Source organism: Mustela erminea, chromosome 4 (genome assembly GCF_009829155.1).
Source record: "Mustela erminea isolate mMusErm1 chromosome 4, mMusErm1.Pri, whole genome shotgun sequence".
Taxonomy (NCBI): domain Eukaryota; kingdom Metazoa; phylum Chordata; class Mammalia; order Carnivora; family Mustelidae; genus Mustela; species Mustela erminea.
Window position 1 is genome coordinate 99,940,439 of NC_045617.1, and position 13,565 is coordinate 99,954,003.

The window sequence follows — 13,565 nt, forward strand, 5'->3', positions numbered from 1 at the left end:
TATCATTCACGAAATGGTTATTATCAGTAAACATTTAATTATGCCATTTGCTAATAAAAGTAGAGCAAGTACATAGGCCCTGGGTTCCCTGGCAGATGGAAATAGAGGGTGCGGGTCTGATTTTGTGTCTGCTGCCCTTGGGAATGATGACCTTAATTTTAGTGGGCCTTACTAATAAGGCCTAGGGCCAGGCTGCTTACCTATATTATATTAGTGCATGCTGCCTGAAAGGAATAAATCTTACTCCCCTACCCCCCCCTTTTTTTTAAAGTTTTTGAGAGAGACAGAGAACAAGAGAGGAGAAGGTCAGAGGGAGACGGAGAAGCAGGATCCCCGCTGAGCAGAGATCCCGATACAGGGCTCAATCCCAGGAACCTGAGATTATGACCTGAGCCAAAGGCAGAGGCTTAACCCACTGAGCCACCCAGGCATCCCCTACTCTTTTGAGGCCTAGGAATTTCTATAAAATGTTTGTTTCAAAAACAAAAATAAATATTTTTAGAAGTTTCTAGAGCAAAATCACCATAAAGAAATTTGTTGCCATAGCTTTCTTAAATACTAATTTGGTATTTAAAAAGCAGAAATTTTATGTAAACTCTCCCTGTCCCTAATAATTGTGGTGTTTTCTCCCGTCAAATAATATTACCATGAATATTTATAGATTGTATATTTTAATGGTTTTATAGTGTACTACCATTTGTTTTCTTGTTCTACCTCAATTTATTTTATTCTTTAGTTTCTTAATGATTTTGGCTATCAAAATGGAAAAAAAAAATCCAAGTGGATTAAAAGGGGATTTTTCAAGTATAGTGGAGAACAGATGTAAATTCTTTAAAGTAACCACTCATCCAGTCCCTGAAATAGAATCCTAAAAATACAGATGGCCTACATTCTGACTTACGTTATAACTTTTGTCCCTGCTCTCATGAACTGTGTAAAACATTAAGCATTAATGTGTTCAGAAGAAATGCTTTCTGTAAGAGCTCATTAAGTTGTTTGTGGTGGTTATTGTTGTTTTACCCCATTTGCTGGTAGAAATAGTTAGAGGAAGAAGAGAAAATCATGTTTTTGTAGGATGGGGATGAAATCACTCCAGCAGTATTGCATAGAAGTTTAATTCGCCAAATATTAAAATTAAAGAGTAAAATAACTGTTAATGAGGGAATAGTTTAAAAAAATTAAGGTGTATATAGAAGTGAGATACTATGCAGTTATTTAAAAAAAAAAAAAGTACAGATATTTATAAATAAGAAATGAGACAAAAATCTGTGTGAGCAGGGATGCCTGGGAGGCTCAGTTAGTTAAGCGTCTGCCTTTGGCTCAGGATCCTGGGATTGAGTCCTGCATCAGGCTCCCTGCTCAGCTTCTCCCTCTGTCTGCCTGTCACTCCCCCTGGTTGTGTGCTCTCTCTCTCTCTCTGTCTCTCTCTCTCAGACAGATAAATAAATAAAATCTTTTAAAAAATCAGAGCAAAGCAAAGTACTAGATGTGTGTGGGATAAATTGCATGTGAAGACTGGGAACATACTTGATTGTCTTTGCATGAAAGAGAACTCTGCATGAATACACAAGTAACTAACAAAAAAACGGGTGATTTTCAGTGAGAAGGGTCTCCGTGGTGGGAAACTGGGTAGATGAGGGAGGAAGGTGGAAGGAAAACTTACTACTGAGTACTTTACTGCATTAGTTTTCTCATCCCCAGAGCTGATTCTTATAAAGGGCTTACAACAATATCTATCATATAATAAGCTGCTGGTATCATTGCTAGTAGTCGAAGTGTTAAAAACCAGTAATTCTTATATTGCATTTCCAGTGTCTCATTTTCTCACATGTAAAATATTAGAAACACCTGGCGTATTCTTTGGTCTCTATACTCTGATGTTTTAACTGAAGTGGCTGATAAAGACGTGTGGAGGCTGAGTCTCCTTGTTTCTCTCGGCCTAGGGATTAAGAGCCTGGTCTCAGAAGCGGACAGAACTGAGTCTGACTCCCCCAGTGCCGCATTTGCCGGAGCATATTTTTCTTCATTAGGTGCTATAAGGGAGGCAGAGGTGTTTGTGCTACATTGAATGTTCCCTTGATGGGAAGGCACCATCTTGACATCTGGATTGACGATGCATGCTGTATTCTGAAAGACGAAGGGAGATCATTTGTTCATTCATTTAGTTATTCCATTTTATATTAATTTCTCTGGTCTAAATCTGCATTCAGGCAGATCTCCTTTTATGTAAGCTGTTAGTAGAATATTTGGACAGGGCTGGCAGGATTCTATACTTGCTCTGGGACTGTGCAACTTGTATCTTTCTACAAGTTGGCCAGGGCCAGCAGCTCACTGTCTCTGGGAGCTGCACTTCAGGGAGTCTTCCGTAGCGGGGATGACTCCTATGATGTAGAGTGTCATGTAGCAGGACAGGCCCACTTAGAAGGTACCTGACTGCACAGGGCTGTGGTCTGTCTCAAGGAAATAAGGGGCAACACTGTCTTGACTTGATGGGAAAATGGAAGTAGTTTGCCCTAATTGCCATAGTAGATATGATTATCTTTATTTTAGGGTAGGTTGGGGTAGCACCTGAGCTGGGCAGTCCAGCAGCTACTTAGTGAGGGACAAGCCAGGAGTGGAGCCAGGGCCGGGCCCTACCCCCTGCGCCCTGCCCGACCCCATGTACTCTTCTCAGAGTAACATTTGGCCACTGGGTCCACGCAGCCTGATGGAATGCTTGAGTTCCTTCATTTTAAATAGTTTAAAGTTAGGGGAAGTATTGCCTCAGAAAAGCTCTTATTTTAAAGACTTTGTTTTAAATTAATTGTTGAATTTTGAAAAGTTACAAAAATAAGCTGTTTTTTTGTTGTTGTAACACCCATACATTCTCATTCCCCCCAAGGCCTCCAAACAGTAGAAACTAAGAAGTTTTGGAATCAGAACTTTTTTGCTTAACAGGATGTTCTGCTTACTTGGGTGTTAGCATGGTGGTGGTGGGAACCGTGCGTTGACTGTAACAGGTCATTAGCAAGTTCTGCTAACTTGCAGAATGTTGGAAGTCTGCGGGCATTTTTGCAGTATTTTTGCTCAAGCATTATTGCTTTTAGTAACTGTGGCCTGTGCCTTTTACCCTCAAGAGAAAATGTAAAGATAATTTAAAAATGTGTACCCTGTTTTTAAAATGACATAAACCTGTGTTTATGCTAGTGCTTGTGTCCTTGGTGCGGTTAAGAAGGTAAGACTGACATATTTGCCCCAGATTGATAGCTGCTTTTAAAATCGAAATTATTAAGAGATTCCAGAGAATAGAGGGCCCCTGAGATGCCTCAAGGCAGTGTGGGGTGAGGGCAGGAGTTTTGGCTTCCCACCAGACTTGGATTGTGCTTTTGGCCCTTCCTAATGGAATTTACACAAAGCACCCCATTCCTAATTGTGTCCTTGGCCTGTCATCACCCAGCTGGGTCGTTACTAATCAATAGTATGAGAGAGTGTGATGTGTGTGAGGAGCTGTATGCCATGCCAGAGAGAGTGGTCAGGTGGTCCAGGTCAGGCGGGAGGCCTCAGGACGATGCTCCGCATCAAGGCCTGCAGAAAACTGCTTTTATTGTTATTTTATTTTATTTTATTTTTTAAGATTTTATTTATTTATTTGACAGAGAGATCACAAGTAGGCAGAGAGGCAGGCAGAGAGAGAGGAGGAAGCAGGCTTCCCGCTGAGCAGAGAGCCTGATGCGGGGCTCGATCCCGGGACCCTGGGATCATGACCTGAGCCGAAGGCAGAGGCTTAACCCACTGAGCCACCCCGGTGCCCCTATTTTATTTTATTTTTTAAAGATTTTGTTTATTTGTTAGAGAGAGAGAGCATGAGCAGGGAAGGGGAAGAGGCAGAGGGAGAAGCAGGCTCCTCTTTAAGCAGGGAACCCCATGCAGGACTCCTTTCCAGCACCCTGGGATCATGAATGACTGAGCCACCCAGGCACCCCAGGAAGACCACTTTTAAAGAGGGCATTCAGTGATGCCTGCCAGTAAGGTTTGTGAAGCAAGGACTTTTTCCTTCTTTTATTAGTGTGTGCCTTTCATGCGTCAAAATTGATGTGAAAGCAATGAATGTTGAACAGATAAAATTACAATTTCATCAGTGATTGTTAAAATATGAATGTGAAAATAGCTAAAGGTTACTACCTCCCCAGTGAAACTGGCCAGGGTTTACACCAAAGCTGAAAGCAAAGCAGTGCAGTGTTTACTTGTCACCCTCGTGTACAGGTTGCTTTTTGAAATAGACGCCAGGTAATTCCTTCTCAACTCCCTCTCCTTCCCATTCTTCTGTCTTCTGTGTGAATGCATGGCCCACCCAAGGTAGAGCTACATTGCTGCAACTTTGGCCTTCCTTTTTTCTTAAGAATGTCAGCATTAAATTCATAATTGTTAGCAGGGATTTTGATTTTTTTAAAAAAATATGTTCTGAAGAGTTTTGTTTGCTTCTGCCTTAATTGTGAAAAGTATTGTTTTCTAAAATTGGAGGAGATGCAGAATTTGTGCATTTCATCAAGTTAAGATACATTTTCCAGGAAACAGTCTTCACATGTGTATATATATTGTTTGTGCAAATCAGATTTACATTTTCTGATGTTATGAAACCAGCTTTGGTTCTGGCTTTTATGTTGGAAGGAGAATGGAAGATTAAGGCAGATTAGAGTGTTGGGATAATAGTTTGACTCCTTGTGTTCTGTGTGCTTACATGGTAAAAATCCTCCAAATTTGAACATTACTGTGGTGATACAAGCAAAACCTTGAGTTTGGGATTGGTGCAGAGCTTAGTACAGCACCTGGTGGAGTAATAGATGAATCTGTTACCTTCCGAATCAGTAATGCGTGCCCGTGCTGACGTCCCCTGGGCATGTGAGGTTTCTGGTGAGGCAGAGCTGCCACTGCATATGAAGCTTCCACCCAGATCATTAGTGTCCTGGGAAAACATCTGTCTCCTTTCCTTGTGCTCCTGATAGGCATGGATTACACCCGAGAGGCAACAGAATCTGCAGAAAAGCATGCTACTGTAGTGTTCCATAGGAATGAAACAAACATTACCGCTCCCATTTATTGAATCGGTCTTGTGTTCTGGGCACCACGTGAGGTGTCCTTAATGCATTTAAATGGCCATTATTTCCATACTGTTGCTTCCAGGTACTCTGCGAATTTGTGGTCTTTTTTTTTTTTTTAAGATTTTATGTGTTTTTGGGAGAGAGAAAGAGCGAGAGAGAGCCAGGGAGCATGAGCAAGGAACAGAGGGGGACAGAGGCAGAGGGAGAAGCAGAAGCCCCACTGAGCAGGGAGTCTGATGCAGGACTCCATCCCAGGACTCTGGCATCATGACCTGAGCCGAAGGCAGACACTTAACGACTGAGCCACCCAGGCATCCCTAGAATTTGTGATCTTAGGTACAGCATGTGGACCCTCTGGACTGAGATGCCTACTACTTTCAAACATGGTTGGTCTCTCACTGGTGTTTGGAAGAAGAGCTCTGATCTTTGTGAGATTAAAGGCATTACTGTTTTTTATGGTACCTGCACATATTTGACATTCTAAAGTCTGGAAGCATACAGTTGGCTTCTATCTTGTTTCCAAGCAGTGGTTTAAGGACTACTGACTTATTTTCACATATCAACTGTACAAGTATTTAAATAAGGGTGCTTTACATTGATGATGCTTCTCTTTTTATTTTAATATTAAAACTGAGGAGGTAGATAGTATGTTGTTTTTAATGAGGTAGTGGTTATACATATTTTTCTCCTGGGAGGAAGTGATGAGGTTTTATTAAGAATTGCTATTTGTGGAGTATATTATGAAGGGGAGAATGGGAAGAAGAATCTCAGGAATTTTCCTTATGTTTTTTTCCTCTTGTTCATTTCTAGTCTTTATAACCTGGCTTCCCTGGAACTGAGAGAGAATCTTCTTACATATCTTCCTGAGTGAGTCTCTGGGCAAAACAAGAGGGGATTTTGTACTACATGAATTTCTTCAAGTATTTAAAAAAAAAAAAAAGTACTACAGTACTTTGTCAAAAAGAGATTCTGTGTCTTTTGGAAAGTTTGGGAGATGCCAGCCTTCCCTTAATAGTTTTTCCTTGGTAATTCTTAGAACCATGCAGTTTGAATGTTTTTGGAAATGAATCCAAGTGAGGAATACCATGTTGCTCAGCATTTCTAAGTACTCTCTAAGAGTTCCTTCTTCTTTTTTTTAATAGTTCTCTTACCCAGCTGCGGAGACTAGAAGAACTTGATTTAGGAAACAATGAAATATATAATTTGGTAAGTCTGTATCGAAGAGATTTAGATTTAATTTTGTCCCTATGTGTCATCAAAATGTATTTTAGGGGAAATCTATAGGGGTGTATTTTCACAGATATAGCTTGGCAACATGAGAGAATGTGCTTCAGTTCATACATGTTAAGAATTATGATGTAGGGGTGGGGGGGGTCAGGACTAGAGATGACGGGCATAAATGGAAATCACCAGCATTCTTGGAGAGCACTGGGAGTGCTTTTAGGATGGGGGACTTGTATTGGAAAAGTCCCAACAGACATCCTCTATAGTACCCATTTATTAACTGTTGAATTGGGATTCTTTCTTAGTGGAAGACTCAACATTGGAACTTTGTTACCATAGCATTGTTTTTTGTTGTTTTAGCCAGAATCAATTGGAGCTCTCTTACATCTAAAGGATCTCTGGTTGGATGGAAATCAGCTATCAGAATTACCTCAGGTAAGTGGTGATTTTACATTGTTTCCCCCAAATTATAAAACAACCACAGGCACCACTCATGTATTCCCTGCTTCTATGTGAAATTTTCTATAATGGGGATCTTGAAACCAAAAACATTGGTTGAAAAAGCACATTTGGTAACATATATTAAGCATTCATCATGCTACATTGCCACAGAAAAATTGAAAGCCTCAACCCGCAATTTCTAAAGATAGAAAATACATCCTTTAGTTGGTGAAGTCTGTATTTTATTTCATCCTTGCTCCCCATGTGGCTTACTTCAAGCCCAGCAACTTTGTAAATTGTGAGGACTCCTGAGTCTTAGATGGTGTCCATTTCTGACAGTCTGTGATGTGCCAAGTGCTTTGGGATGATTGTGACCACATTCTGTTCTGTAATAGTTGATGTAACAGAAATGTTAAAAGCTCTTATGTCACGATTTTTGCAAATACTGCTTATGTTTTAGCTGTTTTGTCATAGTGTTAAGGTTTTTCCAACTCCTATCAAATGTGAGAACCGTGTTCCAAATGAATTAGAGTCTGCACAGACTTCTAGGTACATAGTCATCTCGTGGAGTCCTTTTGTAAGCAGACTTGCCTTCTGGTAAAATGACAGAGAAACATAAGCCAACAAACCCAACAATTAAAAAAACAAGCGTTTTCCTCTTACTCAATTTTTCTCTAACTATTCCTGAATTTCATTCTTTGATATACCTTATAGCCAGTCTTTAAAGTCCGGGTGTATTTTCTGATGGCCTAGGTGCCCCTAGTTTAAAGCAGATCAGATGGTCAGGTGTCTGCTCAGTGGGCTGAAGCAGGTGTGATGGTGCCATGTGCTGTAGGTGAGAAAGGCCGTGTTGATGCAGGAGGTCGAACTCCAGGAGGAAGCACTCGTAGCATGTTCTGGATGTAGTTACAGCACTGAAAGTATGAGGACCTCACTCACAGCCAAGGGAAGGAAGGAGATAATTGCAGTCTCTCTCTGAGGTCTTGGCTGCATTTGGAGAAAGGAGACAGATTAGCAACTGATGTGGTGAAGGTCTGATTAATACCTAGATTTCTCTAGGAAATTAGGAGAAATCCTGGTTGGGAGAATTCTCATTATTTTCGGAGTCACAGGATGGGGAATAAAAATACCACGGGGTTATCAGGAAAGTAATACACCAGCTCTGGGGCATGATGGGAGAAGAGAGAGAGAGAGAGAGAGTGTGTGTGTGTGTACAGATGGTTTCTTTTTTTTTTTTTTTTTTAAGATTTTATTTATTTGACAGACAGAGATCACAAGCAGGCAGAGAGGCAGGCAGAGAGAGAGAGGAGGAAGCAGCCTCCCTGCCGAGCAGAGAGCCTGATGCAGGACTCAATCCCAGGACTCTGAGATCATGACCTGAGCCGAAGGCAGAGGATTAACCCACTGAGCCACCCAGGCGCCCACAGATTGTTTCTTAACAGAAAATCTCAGGGTCACCCTGAAGTATGAGTTGCTTATTGAAGTGATTGATTCCAAAACCTGAGGAACTGGATTCGAGACTCCCTTTTTTTAAATTATGTAACCATAGAGTCATTTGTTCTCTCTTGGTGCCAGTCTCTTCATCTGTTACGTGAGAATGATTCCTTGCCTGCCTGAAGTTGGAGGGTTTGGCATCCCTCCCAGAGCCATGTCTGTGATTTTTACAGCTTCCCGTTTTCATTGGAAAGGGGTCTGGAAATTTACTCCAGCCTTCTCATATAGATAAACGCTAAAGAAACATCCTCGGGACAACTTTGGGATTTGACTGAAAAATCACTGTAAGAAATTCCTCTGTACTGTGGCAGGTTGAAGCATGAATCTCTTTTTTGTGTCACTGATGTAGGAAATAGGAAATCTGAAGAACCTACTGTGCTTAGATGTCTCTGAAAATAGGTTGGAAAGACTTCCTGAAGAAATCAGTGGCCTGACTTCATTAACGGATTTAGTCATTTCCCAGAACTTACTAGAAGTGATTCCAGATGGCATCGGTAAGTACAGAAAGTAATTCCCTACTAAAGGTGCTGGCTGTTGTTTCAGGCCTTTGGAGATCACTCTGATCCTTTGGTCACCACCCTCAGAGGCTGGCGATGTGGCTCCTTTAGTATCATTTATTTGTTCTTAAAGAAGGAATGCAGAGAACATTTAATGTACTTGAAGTTTCTTGATAGGCAAGTATTTCTGTCATCCTGTTTCCGGTAGCAGTTATAGGTATGATTACTTCTAAATGTTGACTCCTCTGTCTCTTCCGTATCTTGTCTCCATTGTTTTCAGTAGAGATTAGTCTGAATAATAGATAAGTTTCAGGCATGGGAACAGTCTCAAAAATAAAACTCTGAAATTTTTATGTGAGCATCCTAAGTAGTTAATGAGAAAGTGACTCTGACCTCACCACATGACCTAGGGAGGAATGGTGTGTTTGAGTTGATCCTTTTCTCATACGTCGAGAATAGTCTTTTCCTTTAGCCATTGTCTGTCATTTCCTTTAAAATCAGTAAGTTCAGACATTTCCTTTATCCTAAAGGCATTCAGTCCTGTGTGAGAAAATAAACTCCGAAGGTATAAACAGACATGGACCGAGAGCTCCACCATTGCGAAGCCACTTAGAGGTTGTAAGAAACTATGTTTAACCACATAGTTAACAAAGTGTTGCTGTCTTTGACCTTTGTTTAGCTTTTATTCAAAATATCAAAGCAGGTTTCTGAAGGATTTTCAGTAGTTGAAGAAGCTCTAGGACAGAGAACCACTTCCTTTCTGGTGTTTGGTCAAGATGAAAGCAGTATCTGATCATAACAACCGGGGAGGAACACAGACGTTGTCTTTTGGTTCGGCCGGGGCGGGAAATTGATGGGGATTTTGAGTCCAGGTAGAGATGGGTTGGTGAGAATGATACTTGGTATCCAAAAACAGTTGTAGCAACTGGGGACGTTTTGTTGCTAGGCATAGGAAGTAGGAAGTGTGAAATGGCTGACCTCAAGCATTTGAGAGGCCGTCCTATAGAAGAGAAGTCGATTTGTTACTGCATCTTCTAGTTCAGACAGCTATAGGGGAAGGATATAAATGAAATATTGGTTACAAATTAGTCTGGGCTGCTTAGTGAAGGGATGAGCTCCCTGTAACTTGAAGTGTTCAGGGAGAGGCGGCAACACCACTTGCCAGTAATACCATTTTGTTTTTGTTTTGTTTTGTTTTTAAGATTTTATTTATTCATTTGACAGGGAGAGATCACAAGTAGGCAGAGCAGCAGACAGAGAGAGAGGGGGAAGCAGGCTCCCCGCTGAGCAGAGAGCCCCCATGCAGGGTTCAGTCCCAGGACCCTGAGATCATGACCTGAGCCGAAGGCAGAGGCTTAACCCACTGAGCCACCCGGGTGCCCTGCCAGTAATACTGTTAAGGAGACTCCTCAGTTGCACGGAGATCTTTTGATTCAATTCAGTGTGCCCTGTCCTGTGGAGAAGGCCTCTCCTGCCAGTGAGGACAGGTGGAAGCTCTCTGGAAACAGTGTTAGTAGGTTATTGACTAGGCTAAACAAAGAACTTATGACTCTCTTAGTTCTCCTGCCCTGCTGTGTGAAAACACACAAAGCAAGTTAATTTTTTCAACATTTTTTCTTCAGTTTTACATTTCCTTTAAGATAGAGACCATTTTCTGATTTTCCTGGGGACAGTGTCCCCATGCCAGCCTCTCTCAGTAGATATTGAAGGCTATCTGTTTTGTAGGATTATTCCTTGAATTATGGTTGAAAATGAGAATCCAAAAGACTGGAGATTTTCTTCACTCAGTGGGGACATTGAGGAAGCTGGGCTCACCCCATTCCTGTTTTCCATGGCCTGCGGGCACCACCAGAAAATCCACCCTTTCTGCCCTGAGTGAAATACACTCAGTTCTTCATGTGGCATTTCAAAGGTTTCGATTTTATTCTGTATCTTTAGAGCCATTCATTTCAGAAGTCTTCACCAAGTCACTTTCACTCCAGGTGATAAAATAAACCACACTTTATTTTTTGTTTTCAGTGAGGATGCTTCTTGGAGTAAGATGAAAATCTCTCTTCTTTATACATGAAACATTTCCTGTCCTTAAAGATCTGTCAAGAGCTAGTTATTTGTTTTTCTATAAAGTTTCTGGCTTTGATACAATTTTTTATGTAGTGACTTTTAAAATGATTTTTTTCTGATTGCTAGCTGTTTTTGATGTTCCAATAAAACTAACTCTCCACCTTTAGTGATCTAAATGAGAAAGATGTGGTTTCATAATGTGAAAAGCTGGGTGAGGGAAAAAAAAAAGTAACTATTTAAAACAAAAAGAACAGCAGATAAGAGATACCAAATAATGATTAGGAAGACAGTTGTAACTAATGAGCTGAAATAATGCTTTTACAGGAAAACTAAAGAAATTGTCGATCTTAAAGGTGGATCAGAACAGACTCACACAGCTGCCTGAAGCAGTTGGGGACTGTGAAAGCCTCACTGAATTAGTTCTTACAGAAAACCGGCTCCTGGTGAGTGTGGGGTGCACATTCAAATGGATATGTGTCGTGTGGTTTCTCTATCAGAAAGACTTATCAGGGTAGGTTCTACTTACTCATAATTGGGGTGGACTGTGTGGAAATTTTCTTATTTCTTACACCTAAAAAGGGACTTCAAAGCAAATGCAGGGCATAAAGACAACTGGCTTTTAACCTGCTTCAGTGAAGAGAATGGTAGTTAGGCTCCACTGACAGAGGTGTCCAGTGAGGGGTAGGGGTAAGCCCATCAGTGGTTGTGCTGATGCCTCCACCATGGTGTCCGAGGTCCACCGGGGGCAACCTTCCTAGGGTTCTTCGAGCAGATGGAAAGAGAGAGAAGGGGAGAAAGTGGTGTTTGGCTGAGAAAAGCCTTGGTGGGAATAGGGGCAGGGGAATGAGTACTCTTTGGGGGCTGAGGTTGGAACTGAGATCTTACCCCACCCTGGTAATTGGGGGTGGCAGTGGCTGCAGGTGTCCATTCTTGGGCTGGACTTCCCCATCCTCCCAAGGGCAAAGCTTTGGTGTCAGCCACCTGGTCGTGGTGCTGGGGGGATCCGGATGAGCAGGATGACAGTGGATCTCTGTTGCTCCTCCCTTCCTGCTGCTTTCTCTGCTTTCCTCAGGCCCTCACTGATCACTGTATCCTCTCTTCCTCCTCTCTTCCTTGTCTTGTAGCAGCTATGTTTGCTTCAGCTTACGTTCCTACCTTGCTCTTTCATTTTGTCACTCTGTTTCCTACCTTACTCTCCCTGCTCCTTTTCCTCTTCTCTTTTCTTCTTTCTTTATAAAAACAATAAGCAAGGCTCTTTAGGTGGAAAGAGCAGAAAAATAGCACGAGTGGGTAGGACACGGAGCTGGTGCAGGAGCCAAGCCACATCTCTCCTCGGGCAGTGTGGGCATCCTCCTCTGGTCGGTATTGTGGAAGTACCCAAATCTTCTGATGCTAGTTTATGGTTTTAGGCTTACAGATATTTATCATTACAGAGGTAAACTAACATTCACCCCTGGCTTCTAGCAGAGTGTTGAAACTCTCCCCGCCACCAGGGTCCGACCTGGTTCCTAGAGTGCTTTGCGTACCCGACCCTCCAGCCCTGCTTGCCTTGCTCCTGTCTTCATGCCACCTACCCTTCTGCCAGCTTCACAGCACCCCACTTTGGATTCCGGTTCTCCCAGCCATTCTCCCAGTGTGGTTCTCAAAAGTGCAGGCAATGAATGATGAATCTTGAGGTGCAAATTCTTACTTAGGTTGAAGAGCATTACCTCTTTACTAGGTGTTTCTCTGTTTCCAGGCCCATGCCTTTGACTCCATTTCATTGAAACATACTCTAGTTTTAACAAAAATATAGAATATTTAATTTTACATCTTCCCAGTGAGCTTTGACCTATCCGATATACAGATATGTCTCTTAGTGGATGAGATTATATTCTTTAAATCCTTGAAAAGATCTGTTTTACTGTGAGTCATGTTAAAAAATGTATTAAATTAATAATTAAAATGTTGTTTTAACAGACTTTACCTAAGAGCATTGGAAAACTTAAGAAGTTGAGCAACTTGAATGCAGACAGAAATAAATTAGTGTCTTTACCAAAAGAGGTATGTGCTTTAAAAAAACAATAATGATTATAAAGAAATAATAGCACACAGGGGATCAAAAGTGTCACACGTTTTAAAAGACTTAATGTGGTGCTTTTTAAATGTTATGTACTCTCATTTGTGAGCATATAGATGGTTGGAGGAATTATATCAAAGAACCATCAGCAGTGACTTTAAAAAGGGTAGACGAGTCCAGATGACTATGAGCATTTGAGAAAGGTGAGTTGATAGGATTTGAAGTGGGAGATGGGAGATATTTGACATTTCTGGCTTTGCCATACAGAGAACCATCGAAAGAAATAGGTAACTTGGGGGTTTAGCAGACGAAGCGGATAACGTTGGGTCTAACTGAGTTTAATGTGAAATTAAACTGCTTCCTAAGCCACTGGAATTATAAAAGTGGATCTTGATGCAACCCTTTTCTTGGACAGAGATTGATACCGAGCAGTGTTCATTTCCGGGAGAGAGCGAACGAACTCTTCACAAAGGCATTCACGTGGAGGGAGGTGAATGGGAAGCTATAGCCAGATTCTTAGCATTTTTTTTTTCCCTGTCAACGATCCAACCAAGAGAAGAGCCCATCACCAGGCATTGTGGGGACTAGTTGTACAGATGTAGAGGCACTTCAGTCCTGGCAAGGGAATTGCTGAAAACAAGGGGACCCAGAGCAGATAAAACAAAGACTCATGTGTGATATTTAACAAAAGGCTTACCTTCTATTTATAAC

The 13,565-nt window shown here is 41.6% G+C and overlaps 1 protein-coding gene across 5 annotated transcripts in view; it reads left to right on the forward strand.

Moving 5' to 3' along the window:
* Positions 1-13,565, forward strand: part of LRRC1 (leucine rich repeat containing 1) — a 132,834-nt gene that overhangs the window by 99,307 nt on the left and 19,962 nt on the right. For all 5 annotated transcript variants that reach the window (XM_032340275.1, XM_032340276.1, XM_032340277.1 and 2 more), the window contains 6 exons: positions 5,889-5,945; positions 6,221-6,284; positions 6,663-6,737; positions 8,587-8,731; positions 11,120-11,238; positions 12,755-12,838. In XM_032340275.1, the coding sequence (XP_032196166.1) occupies positions 5,889-5,945; positions 6,221-6,284; positions 6,663-6,737; positions 8,587-8,731; positions 11,120-11,238; positions 12,755-12,838 (544 nt within the window). The remainder of the gene's footprint in view (positions 1-5,888; positions 5,946-6,220; positions 6,285-6,662; positions 6,738-8,586; positions 8,732-11,119; positions 11,239-12,754; positions 12,839-13,565) is intronic.